At 42.8% G+C, this 15,391-nt stretch overlaps 1 protein-coding gene across 1 annotated transcript in view; it reads left to right on the forward strand.

Annotated features, from left to right (window-relative positions):
* The first annotated feature begins 1,415 nt into the window (after nucleotides 1–1,415).
* LOC120990694 (cysteine-rich, acidic integral membrane protein-like) overlaps nucleotides 1,416–15,391 on the forward strand; it is a 126,308-nt gene continuing 112,332 nt past the window's right edge. Inside the window, exon 1 of the mRNA XM_040419601.1 lies at nucleotides 1,416–1,574. Within this exon, the coding sequence (XP_040275535.1) occupies nucleotides 1,416–1,574 (159 nt within the window). The remainder of the gene's footprint in view (nucleotides 1,575–15,391) is intronic.

A 15,391-nucleotide genomic window follows, 5' to 3' on the forward strand; every position in this document is an offset into this window, starting at 1 on the left:
ATCCTGGGCCATTCAGGGAGGGCTTGGTAATTGCTGCGACATGCATTCCTGGGGGGGGGGGAATCAAGTGGAGGATATGGGCCTTTTTATTTTTTGCTCTTCTCTTTTTACTGTATTCCGTCTCCCCTGGCTACCCTTCTCCCCTTCTCCTTCTCCGGGTCTACATTTACATACTTTTGAGAAATGGATAGCTCCCAATATATTGTTGACGACACTGCATGAGAGTAGTTTCATGGAACATTATGGGGATTGAGTAGGGGAACTAAGAGAGTAGCACATTTTGATGCAATTCAAAGGTTTCACCCTGCCATAGTCTGCTTGCAATAGACACACCTGACAAATGAGACGACAGTAGGGGTGAGTAGGCCATGGATACAGTATGCTTTCCATTCGGTGTTTTCATCATATGCAAGAGGGATGAGCATATTAATCCATTGAAATATAGATATTATAATAGTGAATACAGCTATAGATAAGGAAGGTCGATATGTTCTTATGGACTGCATAATAGAAGGCAGAGCATGGATTATAGCAAATGTATATATACCGCCTCCTTTTAGATCAGAGGCCTTATTAAAAATAAATGAGTTTGTGCTTAAGGCAGGTGATAAACCACTTTTAGTAATGGGAGACTTTAATAATGTAATGGATGCTCAAATGGATAGATGTAGACAAAATAATCTCCAACTAACCAATACAGGCTCTAAATTAAAAGATATCATAACACAACTAGGCTGGCTTGATATTTGGAGGATAAGAAACCCAAATTTAAAAAGATATTCTTGTTTTTCCAAAACTCATGGGAGTTTGTCACGAATAGACTAGGTTTTCACTGATAATAAAGGTGCACAGGATATTGAACAGATTAAGTATGGAGGACGGGGGTTATCGGATCATAACACAATAAATATAAATATAAAAAAAAAAAAAAAAACACAAGGATGAATATAAATATAGGATGGATTAATATAATGGGTACTCACAATAAGATATTGAAAGAGAGTAGGGAATATTTTGAGATAAATGAGGGTTAATCCAAAAATGATATGGTATGGGAGGCCGCAAAGGCATATATAAGAGGGATTATCACTAAATACACTGTAATATATAGGAAAGGAATTAGGAAAAAAATAATGGAACTAGAAAGTGAGGTGGAAAAACTTGAAAAAAAATATATTGAAAACCCCATTGCACAAAATTATAAAGTGTGGACAGATAAAGCAGCCAAATTGGAAAGCGACCTACTTTTACTGGCGGAACAACAAAAAGAGAACTTTGTAAGAGACAATTATATCTGTGCTCATATACCCAGCAAAAAGTTGGCCGCTTTGGTGGCAACCCAGACAAAAAATAATAATTACATACATTGCCTGGTAGATAAATCTGGCCACAAAATTGTTGAACAATCGGCTAAAATGGAGTTTCTTAAGGAATACTTTGAAAATATGTATCGTAGTAAGATAAATAAGAGTGTGATGGAAATACAACAGTTCCTCGAGAAAATTACTATTATAAAGCTAACTGAGGTTCAAAGAGAAAGTTTAGAAGCTCCTTTAGACATTACAGAAGTGGAGGTAATTCTATCTAAGATAACCAAGAATAAGACCCCGGGAATAGATGGGATCCCGTTTGAAGTCTGTGCTCAATATAAAGAAGTATTAACTTCAAAATTGCCCAAAATATGGTTATCCTCAAGGGAATCAGGAAAACTTCCGGACTCTGTGAGAGAAGCCCTAATAACACTTATACTAAAACCAGGGAAAGACCCAGTATTCCCAGATTCTTATCGCCCTATTTCATTAATAAACACGGACAATAAAATACTGGCAAGGACCTTGGCAAAAAGATTGGGGAGAGTGGTTTCCGGGATTATTCATGAGGACCAGTCGGGGTTTATGGCAGGCAAAACTACAACTGACAATATAATTAGATACTTTATGAATACCCAGCTGGAATCCTCGAATTGTGGTGAACGTATGATTGTAACCATAGATGCCGCAAAGCCTTTCGACACCATAGAATGGCCTTTCTTATTCGCTACATTGGAGAGAATGGGGTTTTTAGATAATTTTATATCCTGGGTTAGATTATTGTATGTCGAAGTTTCTGCAAGGGTAATATTGAATGGCGAATATTCAGATAAAATATCTATTGGTAGGGGGGTTAGGCAGGGCTGCCCCCTATCCCCGATGTTATTCCCTATAGCTATGGAACCTTTAGCTGATATTATTAGACAAGATAAACAAATTATAGGCTTTAGATTTGGGGCTCATGAAGAAATAATTTCCTTGTATGCAGATGATATTATGCTGTTTGTGGGATCTCACGGTTCACTTATTAAGATATTTCAGGTATTCAAAGATTATAGTAAATATTCTGGACTAAATATAAACTGGTCCAAGTCGGCCTGTATCCCGATTGATCCTCTGAATGGTTTCCTACCAGGATCTTTAAAAGTTAAAGAGAGCAGAGAATTATTTAAATATCTAGGTATCCGGATAACAACTAGTCCTGGGGACTATATACAGTTAAATGTGCTCCCTAAACTACAGGAGTTGCGGAAGAAAATAGTGGTTTGGAAAAAAATACATATTTCGATGGCAGGTCGTATCTCACTGGTTAAAATGTGCATATTACTCTCGTTAAACTATATGTTTTGGAACACACCGATAATAATCCCCAGAAGAATGTTTAAAACAATAGCCACTTTAATAACGGACTTGATATGGCGAGGTAAAAAACCAAGGACAAGAGCATAGATATTATATATCCATGAAAGAGAGGGTGGATTATCCGTTCCGGATTTGGAGCTGTATTTTGTTTCTGGACAGATTAGAAATATGATAATGTGGAGCAAGTCATATAGGTATAAGAATATGGTAGCGGGGATTAATAAAAGGTTAGAAAAATGTAGTATCTTCCAATTAGTAGAAGCAGACATATTGTTAAATCAACAAGTTAATAAAATACCCCTATTTGACCTATGGAATAAATCTTGGAACATGGTAAAAGAATTGTGGTCTCAAAAGGAAATACACTCAGACACTTTGTTTTGGGACAATATTCATCTAAAGGAACTAAAACTAATTGAACAAAATTATCTGGTGGAAATATGGAATATTCAAATTGGGTCAGATATGGAGAGAGGGGGATATAATAACCTATCAAGATCTCCAAAATGAATATATTTTGGGAAATAAAGATCTGACTCTTCTATGTACAATTGAAACAAGCTCTGCGTGCGGAGCTAGGAAAAGGTACACAAATAGCTCTCCTTCCAAGATTTTTAGCGGATATTTTTTATCTAGCGGTAGAGAGGAGACTGATCTCCAAAGTGTATGGACGTCTGTTACATCAGAAGACTAATAAAAGAGCTACAGTGTAACTACCCTAAATTATAGATGGCAAGAGGTTTTTAACTTGCAACAGGAAGAATTCTGGGAAAAGGCCATACAGTCTAAAAATAAGGTTTTAAATAACTTCTCATATAGAATTACGCAATTTAATATACTTTATCGTTTATACTACTCCCCGAAGATTCTAGTGAAGAGTTATAAATTTTAACAATTTAGCTGTAAAAAATGCAGGGAAGTAGGGGTAGATGATGTTCATATACTTTGGACATGTCTAAAAATCCAGTACTTCTGGAGGAATGTGAAGGAAAAAATAGAGGAATATCACCTGTTTAAACTCCCCATTAGCTTTGAGGCATGTATCCTGGGTGTGATGGATAAAATGGTTACTTCCAAAGATCAAGAAGTAGCATCTAAACTATTATTCTACGCTAGGAAATGTATTGTGGCACATTGGGGAGATAGGGCGCTACCTACAGTTAAGGAATGGGAGAATTTGACCAGATTCTCGCTTGTTGGAGAAGAATTTCACTTGGTGTCAATTACCGTAGGAAGAAATATATGTTTGCTAAAAAGTGGCTGGCCTAGTAACCGGTGGACAGTGATGGACTCGGGGCATGGACGGGGGGGCCTGGGTGGCAGTGTGGGGACGGGAAGGAGAGCGGCGAGCACTACTATATTTTTTTATTTCACCCCCCCTTCAGGAGTGAACTAAGCAGCAGGAGGGATGATAGTAATGTACTACTGTTTATATTGCTAAGAAAAATAGTAAAGCTAAATGGAATTATTGAATATTTGTAAACTATAAGTAATTAATAAAGATTATTTAAAAAATAAATAAACTGTTATACTAATGCAAAAAAATAAAAATAAAAGTCATACGCTCCAAAGTGATATCAATAAAAGCTAAGCACTGCCCCACAAAAATACCGGTACATAGCTCCGTAGGTGGTCAGAATATGGTGATGCAAAGAAAAAAAATGAGTTTTTTTCAAAGTTTTTACTTTTTTTAAGTATTAAATCACAGATAAAAATATATAAATGTGGTATCTCTGTAAATGTAATAACCTGCGGAATGAAGGTAACAGATCAGTTTTAGGGCTTATTCAGATGACCGTATCCATTTTTGCGGTCCGCAGCCCTATAATAGAAATACCTATTCTTGTCTTGTCCGTGGAACAGATGCGATCTCAAATATACGTACGGTCATGTGAATGGGCCCTTACCAAATAAGAAATATAAAACAAAAAAATATGGTGGAATTGCGGTTTTCTCCAATTTAACCCTATTTGGATTTTTTTTTCAGTTTCCCCGTACGTTGTCTCGCAAAAAAATGCCCTTCGAAATGGAAAATCACAGGGGCCCTCAGCATTGGGTCCATGCTTCTTCAGGGGGCCCGACCTTGCTTCTATATTGTCAGAAAAACTATATCTAGTTGTTTTACCTATTTTTTATGTATCTTTTTTACCATGGAAGTAAAGGCAGGGATCCTTTTACATCTTGTCAAATACAAAGGTGCTATACAGTAGCAGTCTTATGCACTTCAGTAGAAGCCCTATGGCAGCACCGTATAAAACTGAGTTATGCAATCCCATATGCACCAGCCCCTAGACTGATTCTGTTTTGCTGAAAGCCTAGGCTAACTTTTCTTCTGCCGTAGCTTATCGCACTGCTCTTGTATGTAGGGCCATGCTGTGATTTACAAATGTCTACTTCATTGCCTAGAATTTATTGCAAATCAATTTATATTTGAGCTGCACAAGAACAAGAGAACAAAGAAACAATCAAGAGATTCGCCGCGTGTCTGGCAGGTTCATTCATTTTGCTGTTTATTACTATGAGATCCTTTTATTACTAATGGACATCACAACCAGGACCTGCCAGAAGTTTACTGCGAATGAAGGGATGGCGATGCATTTCATAGCCTCATATTGCTGAGTACCAAGGACAATTTCTTCTTCTTGTCAGTAAAAATTACTTTCTTATCAACAAAGTGTCTCCTAAAATGTAGAAAAAGCTCATAAAAATATCATAAAAAGTAACAAAACCCATGAATTCTCCTGCCTGAAGTCACTCATGAGGTTGAGGATCCTCCTGAGTCCTGGATACCAGTCTTTCACTGGGACCTAGAACTAAACTATCCAGGTCACATCAAAGGCCACACAGAAGTCCATCCCCTGCTATACATTGGTCACCCCCCAGGCCTTACAGGTCTTACATGACCCCCTCTATGACATCCTTATAGCCCCCTCCAGGACTGGTATTCTTCAACCGGCGTACATGATAGAAGTCTCTGATGAGTGTAAGTGGTAATTTCTTGAACAAGCAAAGAAGATAGTGAACTTGCTATAATTATTTCCCTAGTAAAAGCAGTTGCATGTAGAATTCAAGTGAGAGATATGCCTTTAGGTAATTTATTGAATGTACCTTGCTGATAGAGGTCAAAACAAAGTCCCCTCTTCAGCTCTGTGAAGCATGTCTGAGAAACCAAATATAACAATGCCTACTAGATATCAGCAAAGTACACAGTAGATAACAGATATAACACTGAATATAATTAATTTGAATTAAACCATAGCTGGAACAACACAACTGGTCTCAGGCATCCCAACAAACCTTTTGCCTTCCCCTAGGGTTGATTCTTTCCAGTACTGAAGGTAGATTCAGGCCACGTCTCAGCAACTCTTTCCAAGCTCACCTCTGTTCACCACAGTCTCCCTACAGAGTCAAGTTCTTGTATGGCAGATGGAGCTCCCAGCCCACACCAACCAAATGTCACTAATTTCCCCTGTCGGCTCCCATCTATGCTCTGGTGACTATACTACAAGCCTTGCTTCATGGCACTGTTTAGACATCTATTGTATTTTGGGTCCCTAGAGAACCCCAGGAGACCTCCTCAGCATTTGCTCATGCACCTTCTCACTCAGTTGATGAGCCCGCTTGGCCTCCAGCTCACTGACATGCTCAAAATGGACAATCCAAGGACAAAATATCACCAGTAAGTAAGCCAACAATAGGCTCCCCAGCCATGACATGTGGTCCAGTTGCACTCTGTCCCTTGGCACCAAATCCCTTCCCGATACTTCCTCATCTTTATCCCTCCCATCAGTTTGTGGTGCAGCACAACTACATGAGCATCAGCCTCTTACTGGGCCAAGCATGTTTGTGAGCCATTCATCTGTATGGGACTGGCCGCACAGCTGAGTAGAGCACCCAGCTATCTCTGTCAGTCCACAGAACCTGTATGTATGCTAAACCACCAGTGAATTCAAAAGAAGGACCACCATGAAATATGGAGGTCCCAGTGGTCGGACTTCCACCAATCAGTTATTATGTTGTAACTATAATACATCGTTAAGGGGGATATAATGATTAAAACCTGAGTGTGAGTTGAAACGCGTCAACATTTAATACTTGCCTGTGAGTCCTTGTTCTCTTTAATGTTTATGCCCGCTTACAGGCTGTTAGGTGAGTCATACTCTAGTTTTGGCACTCTGGTCCATGTGTAATTTAGTTAGCCATTCACTTTCCAAGAAATATTTGACAAACTAAATTTCCCCTAGTTGATTGATGGGGGATCCATTAGCATATCTGATATGATCAGCCTGATGCACCCCCATGCACCCCCATGAGCAAGAGCCCTGAATGCACCAATAACTCCACCAAGAAATGGCTGAAAAATAAGAAAAATTGAGAATTCAAGGTGCAGCCCGGATCTAAACTCCATCGAGATGCTGATGGGAAAGGGAAAAATGTCTTCCAGTTATAAATGACTGCAGGAGCTTGCGTCTGCCAAAGGTTGTAATACCAGGTATTCCTGCCAAGGGAGCCCTAACTTTGTCACATTAGTCAGTTTAAATGATTTTTTTGTTACATTATGCCTTTATAGATTGAAGAGCAAATATCATTAGGTTACACAATAAATATTCAAGCACTTCCTTTTTCACACGTCTCTATATTATGGGCTTTCTGTGCACTTGGTGACGTAGTATATAATCTGGATGTTGGAGCCTGAAGGCTCGGTACTATGTAAAGGTCACTAGAAATGAAGAGACGTGAGAACCAGTAGATATAGGGGTCTCAGTGGTCTCAACTGAGACCTTAGCCAGGAGGGCCCACAGGACCCCCTTTGCCAGTGGCGCACCACCAATTTCATATTGCCTTCCTCAGGACAGCGATACAGTTAGGTGCTGCGACTGGGCAAGAGAGCAATGTCTCCCTGCCCCACCTTTCTCTGATAGGCTTCAGGAGTGCCTTTAGCCTATCAGAGCCCAGCACAGGTGGCGCAATGATGGACAGCTTAGGAAACAGGCCGTAAAAGGCCTGCACTGCATCGCTGACAGCCGCATGAAGGTTTTTGAGTTTATTGCCATTTATTTTGCATCATGTTGTTGGGTCAACAGGATGAGGGGGAACACTACGGGGGCACTAAATAGTGGCATTGTGTACTGGCATACATAAGGGGCATGTTATTGTACTGGGACACATCATGGTGGCACCGAGAGGGAGCATTTTTTGTACTAGCACACAGAAGGGGGCATTTCTTGTACTGGCACACATTTTAAGGGGGCATTTTTTGCACTGGCACACTCCATACATCTCCTCCCTCATCTCCATCTACCACCCTACTCGTGCTCTCCACAGTGCTGCACCTCCATACATCACCGTACTCGTGCTCTCCGTTCTGTTAGCGACCTAAGATTAATAACCTCCATAATTCGTACCTCTCACTCCCGTCTTCAAGACTTTTCTCGAGCTGCACCTACTCTCTGGAATACTCTGCCCCGGAATACTAGGTCAATTCACAACTTCTCCACCTTCAAACGTGCCTTAAAAACATATCTTTTCAGTCAGGCTTATCAAGCTACCTAAAATGACTTTTCCCAGACTAAATCTTTCCCCCACCAACTCCTCTGGCCTAAACTCGATCCTCTAGTAGTCCCAAACCCGAAGCAGATCAGCCGGCACCACTCCTGTCAGTTCAATAATGGCTCAAATCCTACTTATCACTACCTTATGTGTCACCCCCAATTCTTTATAGATTGTAAGCTCTTGCGAGCAGGGCCCTGACTCCTAGTGTTTCAGTTGCATATTAGCCAGTTACTTTTGTTTTGTACATGAACCCTATGAATTTGTAAAGTGCTACGGAATATGGTGCCGCTATATAAATAAATGGTATTATTATTATTATTATTATTATTATAAGGGGGTATTTTTCGTACTAGTGCACACTATAAAAGGATACTTTTTTGTACTGGTGCACGTTATAAGGGGGTATTTTTGGTACTGGTCTAAATTGTAAGAGGGTATTTTTTTGTACTGGCTGTCACGAACCAGCAGGTGTGAACCCACTGTGCCATGTGTCCTACCTCCTATAAGGGCGTTGTCTAAGTGAACCCATTGATCTTTACAGTACCCCTGATGGTGGGTATAGACTTTCCCGAGGGGAACACCAGGTCGCTACCTCTTGAGGAGGATTGGCACAGGTGTTGTCAGCAGGCCGAGTCGTAGCCAGGAGCAACAGTGCAGGACCAAAGGATGAGGCAGAGGCGAAGCCAAACAGGCAATAGGTCAGGGCAGGCGGCACAGGTATAGGTCAGGCAATTCGGATTGGCAACAGGAGAGTCAAGGCAAACAGGCAGGGATAAAACAGGTAGAAGAGTCCAGGAACACAAGTACAAGTCAGGAACACAAGCAGATATCAGGAACCTTAGCAGGACACAAGGACCTTAACACTGAGGTATCTGGGAAGGGGGCTGAGCCACTTATATATGTGCAGGAGGGCTAGGATTGGTCAGGGAGGTCACATGATCCAACCCATAAAGCACAGGAAGTGACGCGTGCCGGCCTTTAAGGATGTGCTGCAGAAAACGAGCAGCAAGCATGCTGTGCCCAGGGCTGAAAGGAAACACTGGCATCAGATAAACACGGCGCCCGGGACCGCGGCAGTAAGCAGGGGAACAGTGGCGCACAGCAGCCGCTGTTACACTGATGCACATTGAAAAAGGGTATTTTCTGCACTGGTACACATTGTAAGGGGGTATTTTCTTGTATTGGCACACATTATAAGGGGGAGGAGCAAGAGGACGATGATGACGATGGCATCGGTCAGGACACTCAATTGTCTCAGTGGGGGGTGGAGCCAGAAAGACAGGCGTATCATTGACATCAAGCAGACTGATGATTACTGGAAAGCCATGCTTTTAGACCCTCGCTAGCAAAGCAAAATGGGGGAATGTTTTCCTCCTGCAGAAAGGGAGGCCAAATTACATTATGAGCAGGAAATACTGTGTATGCAGCTTGTTGCAGCTTATGGCAAGCAAATGACTGTCGCCGTTGTGTCTGAAAGGGACCCCCCCCCCCCCCCCACAAAGTCACCCACCGCCACAAGCAGCAGAAGCCACAGCAGCAGCAACCATTTCAGTCTCAGTTCAGGCCTGCAAAAACTATGGCCATGGTCTCTGGTGCATACCCTGTTCCCTGTCCCCATGGATTTTTGGACAGGAAGAAAGGAACAGTGACCTGAACTGGCACAGCACACTCTCATTCTTCTTTCTTGACAAGCCTCCAGTGTAATCTCGGAGGGCGTTTTCAGCACCGCGAGGGGCCTGGTGACACCCAAACGGACCAAGTTGTCTTCGGCCAGTGTCCAAAACATCACTTTTGTCAAAATGAACCAAGCCTGGATTGGGGAGGATTTTCACACTCCGGATGAGGCCGATGAATAAATCTGGCCTTGCTGATGGTGCACCAACTTGCTACTTTTGCTGCCTACCTGCCTCCATCATGTCATCGCCACTATCATTCCACTGCTGCAGCCTGCCGACGATCATCTTCAGTAAGGCTGTTGCCGCCTTCCCTTCCCTTTCCCCATCCACACTGCACTGCTGCTGCTCCCAATTAAAAGGGAGAATTTTTTTAGGCTTGTTCACAACGAGCCTCTATTTTTTCTGCCAATCAACACTTGTACGTGTAATTTGGGCAGACATTTTGACACTGTCAATGCATAATTTTTGGATGCTTGGTCCCCCCCAGCCACTTTAAAAAAAATAAAATGAAAATAATCCCATAACACCCTGTGTGTTTAAACATCATCTGCTCCTGATAAGGGATAATTTTAAGATGCTTTGGGGGGGGGAAAAAACACAACACCTGTGCCAGCGCGGTGTGTTTTTAAACACGCTGTATGTTAACGCTGTCAAACGTGCGTTTACCCAATGTGCGTCAGTGTCACTCAGACAGCATTTACTTTTGCTGTCATAGCATTGAAAACTTGGGGAGGAGGAAGTGAAAAAATAATTTTTTATAAAAGAAATATTTTTTTTCTAACAATCTTGAGTCCTAGGAGGGGTTAGGTTATATACAAATTTTCAGGGTAATTGGAGCAACTTAGGTTCAGTACGAATCGATTCAGGTCCAAATTGAACTTTTTCAAAAATTTTGCGAGCCTGAACCTAACCGAATTCTGAGTGGTTCACTCATCTTCAGACTGGGGTCCTGTGTTGATGTGACCATGATTTGAATGTTTTCTAAGCTCCCAGACTCACAGAACAGTTCAAATGGTGGAAGAAGCTTGACTTCTGCTCTGTTTTCCCCAATATCTTAGAAGTTGTCCACGACCCTTTATATCACCAGCTTCATCAATTTTCCATGGAAATGACTAAGATCATTGATCAATGTGGCAGCAGCTATTTCCAGTCTGCACAGGTCTTGACCTCTACTCGATATGAGGCAACATTTATCATTTTCATCAGAAATATGCAAATATCAGTAATGTTATGAAATGAATCCATGCCCCCATGAAGATAAATTCCGATATTAAATCCTAAAATTTGATTTCTCTGTTAGATCACAGAAAACTGAACAGTCTTTCAACTGGAATCAAGGACGTTATCCTGGCAGACACCCTTTAATCCCTGTACAGGGATCTGTACTTTACTGCAAGGGAGCCACCAGACTGCTACCTTCCAGAGTAGTCTCTGTGTGGTTGTCAGCTGACGCAGCATCAAAGGGGTCAGGTAATACCTAGTAAGGGCTCTTTCACACTTGCGTTCTTTTCTTCCGGCATAGAGTTCCGTCGTCGGGGCTCTATGCCGGAAGAATCCTGATCAGTTTTATCCCAATGCATTCTGAATGGAGAGAAATCCGTTCAGGATGCATCAGGATGTCTTCAGTTCCGGAACGGAACGTTTGTTGGCCGGAGAAAATACCGCAGCATGCTGCGCTTTTTGCTCCGGCCAAAAATCCGGAACACTTGCCGCAAGGCCAGATCCGGAATTAATGCCCATTGGAAGGCATTGATCCGGATCCGGCCTTAAGCTAAACGTCGTTTCGGCGCATTGCCGGAGCCGACATTTAGCTTTTTCAGAGTGGTTACCATGGCTGCCGGGACGCTAAAGTCCTGACAGCCATGGTAAAGTGTAGCGGAGAGCAGCATACTTACCGTCCGTGCGGCTCCCGGGGCGCTTCAGAGTGACGTCAGGGCGCCCCAAGCGCATGGATCACGTCATCCATGCGCATGGGGCGCTCTGACGTCATTCTGGAGCGCCCCGGGAGCCGCACGGACTGTAAGTATACTGCTCCCCTGCTCCCCGCTCCTACTATGGCAACCAGGACTTTAATAGCGTCCTGGGTGCCATAGTAACACTGAAAGCATTTGGAAGACGGTTCCGTCTTCAAATGCTTTCAGTACACTTGCGTTTTTCCGGATCCGGCGGGCACCTCCGGCAACGGAAGTGCATGCCGGATCCCAACAACGCAAGTGTGAAAGAGGCCTAAGGTAACAGGTCCAAGGTCAGGGCAGGCAGCACAGGATCGATACAGGTGACAGGCACAGGTCAGGCAGCAAGGGTCAACTATGGATAAACTGGCAGAGGTCCGTACAAAGGCAGACAACAAGATACAACACACCTAGCAGGAGCCTAGCCAGCTAAGAGACCTATTACTCAGGCACCTTCCAGAGTAGTCTCTGTGTGGTTGTCAGCTGACGCAGCATCGAACGGGTCAGGTAATACCTAGTAAGGTAACAGGTCCAAGGTCAGGGCAGGCAGCACAGGATCGATACAGGTGACAGGCACAGGTCAGGCAGCAAGGGTCAAATATGGGTAAACTGGCAGAGGTCAGTACAAAGGCAGACAACAAGATACAACACACCTAGCAGGAGCCTAGCCAGCTAAGAGACCTATTACTCAGGCACCCTCCTACTCGGGCAGATGCCTGAAGTACCCCTAGGCTGTCAGTCACTGGCTGGTGAAGATTAAAGTCTGCAAAGTCTGGAGGGACTGCTCGTTGTGCCCTGTGCTAGCAAACAGGCTGCAGCAGAGAAACAGATAGGGCCTGGCAGCCAAACCCGTATGGAAGAGGACGGCAGCGGGTGGGTCTGGACCACTGGGTGAGATGGTGAGTTTAATGGTGGCTCGCAGCCGCCACGCTAACAGTGTAATATTGCTGTTACATACTACAGGATGTAGCAGGGTTAGCACTCCAGTTCTTAACTCAAATTTCTTAAATCATCGCATTATCTTGAGACAAAAGCCATTGAAAAGCAATTGAAGGTGTTTGCTTAGATTAGATAACACAACTCAGAAATCTCAGAAAACAGGAGTGTTAACTCTACTCCATCCGTATTTATGGCCTGTCCTGCTGTTATATGCTTGCTATTGCACCCCCTGCTGTTACATAGTTGCATAGTCAGGGGTATGCACCCTGTGCATCAGCTGCCCCTGCTTGCAGAGATGCCACATGTGACCTCGTACCTGAGGCTTTTGGCCACCATGATGTTTCTAGCAGTTTCATTTAGATATTGTATTGCACTGCTATGAGAAGTTATGCGGTCACTGTATGCTGGAATGATATGAGCACTGTATGGTGGTATCGACATTGTGTGGCACTGCCATTATATGGTGGCGGCACTGTAGAGAGTTGTTATTTAGTGTTGAGCGCGAATATTCGGATCACACATTTTAATTGCGAATATCGCCATTTTGAGAATTCGCAAATATTTAGAATATAGTGCTATATATTCGTATTCACGAACAGTGTTGATCGCGAATATTCTAATTGCGAATTTATCACGAATTTATCATGAATATCGGCACTTAGCATGCAAAAGGAAAGTTGCCTAACCCTTAGTGTTGATAGCGAATATTTCAATCGCAAATTTTTATCGCAAATATATTACATTGTCGATTTTTTGGAGATCACGATTCACGAATTCTCGAATTTGCAAATTTATGGCGAATATTCAGCCAAAAATCGGCGAAATATCGCGAATTCGAATATTGCCTATGCCGCTAATCACTATTTTTATTTACTCTGTTATGGACATGTTACCGGCCCATCGTATGGCACTGTTCTTGGGCACCATACTGTATGGCTCTTCTATTTAGGCACTATATAGCATGGTTATTATGGCACTATATAACCAGATAGAGTGGGTCACCAGCAGAGGACATCGCACACCATAACATTCAACTTTAGGCTGGTTCTTGGACCTCAAAAGCGTCTACTAGGCCATGGAAACAATGAAATATTGTACCGATAGTGTAAGGCCAACAATAATACACAGTGGTATTATCCTAGCTCTGGAGCAATCATCTGAAACCACTTTCAGGTCTTGTGGGATCTGAGCCATCGCTCCTCGCTGTAGGCACTAACTGTGACGTCCGTGAACCCGGAACTGGTGGCTTGGAATATGAATCCCTTGTGTTTTATTCTCAATATCATCCATATAAGTGTCACAGATTTCCTATTTCCCTATGTACACTAAAAACTTCCTCCCGTGTGATTGACGCTGTGCGTGTTCACGGACGCCCTTACATAACATGCATAACATTTTCTCAGGATTAGGCCTCATGCACACGACCGTTGTCTTGGTCCGCAGTTTTTGCGGCTTGGATGCGGACCCATTCACTTCAATGGGGCCGCAAAAGATGCGGACAGCACTCCGTGTGCTGTCCACATCCGTTGCTCCTTTCCGTGGTCCACAAACAAAATATAACCTGTCCTATTCTTGTCCGTTTTGCGGACAAGAATAGGCAGTTATATTAATAGCGTTCCGTGCCGTTCCGCAAATTGCAATTTGCGGACCGCAAAACACACAATGGTCGTGTGCATGTATTTTGTTTCCGTGTCCGTTCAGTTTTATTTGCGTATTGGATGCGGACCCATTCATTTCAATGGGTCAGTAAAAAATGCGGACAGCACACCGTGTGCTGTCCGCATCAGTATGTCTGTACCGTACCCCCGCAAAAAAAATTAGAACATGTCCTACTCTTGTCTGTTTTGCGGACAAGGATAGGCATTGTTACAATGGATCCGCAAAAAAAAAATGGATGGCATACGGATGTCATTGGTTTTTTTTTGGATCCGAAATTTGCGGACCGCAAAACACATACGTTCGTGTGCATGTAGCCTTAGGGCTCGTTCACATGACCGTGTGGCTTTTTTAGTGTTTTGCGGGCCGTTTTTAACTGATCCGTTTTTTGTTTTAGTAGTGTTTTTCCGTATGGCATATACAGTATACTGTAATTACATAGAAAAAAATTGGGCTGGGCATAAAATTTTCAATAGATGGTACCGCAAAAACGGAACGAATACGAAAGACATATGGAGTACATTCCGTATGTGTTCCGTTTTTTTTTGTGGACCCATTGACTTGAATGGAGCCACGGAACGTGATTTGTGGGCAATAATAGGACATGTTCTATCTTTCAACGGAACGGAAATACGGAAACGGAATGCATACAGAGTACCTTCCTCTTTTTTCTGGAACCATTGAAATGAATGGTTCCGTATACGGAAGTAAAAAAACGGCCCGTATAAGGAACGCAAAAAACGTTCTTGTGAAAGAGCCCTTAGGCCTCCTGCGACTCGCAATGCACGAACACCGATATCTGGCTTAAAGAGATATTCACATCTCAGACACTAGGGTATGTAATCAATGTGAGATTGTTCTGGGTCCCGCTCCTATCTCCAGGGCCTTCAAAGTGAAGGTGAGCACACTGCGCATGCGCACTCATTGCTATGGGAGTTCTGAA

The sequence above is a fragment of the Bufo bufo genome, chromosome 2, assembly GCF_905171765.1.
Source record: "Bufo bufo chromosome 2, aBufBuf1.1, whole genome shotgun sequence".
Classification (NCBI taxonomy): domain Eukaryota; kingdom Metazoa; phylum Chordata; class Amphibia; order Anura; family Bufonidae; genus Bufo; species Bufo bufo.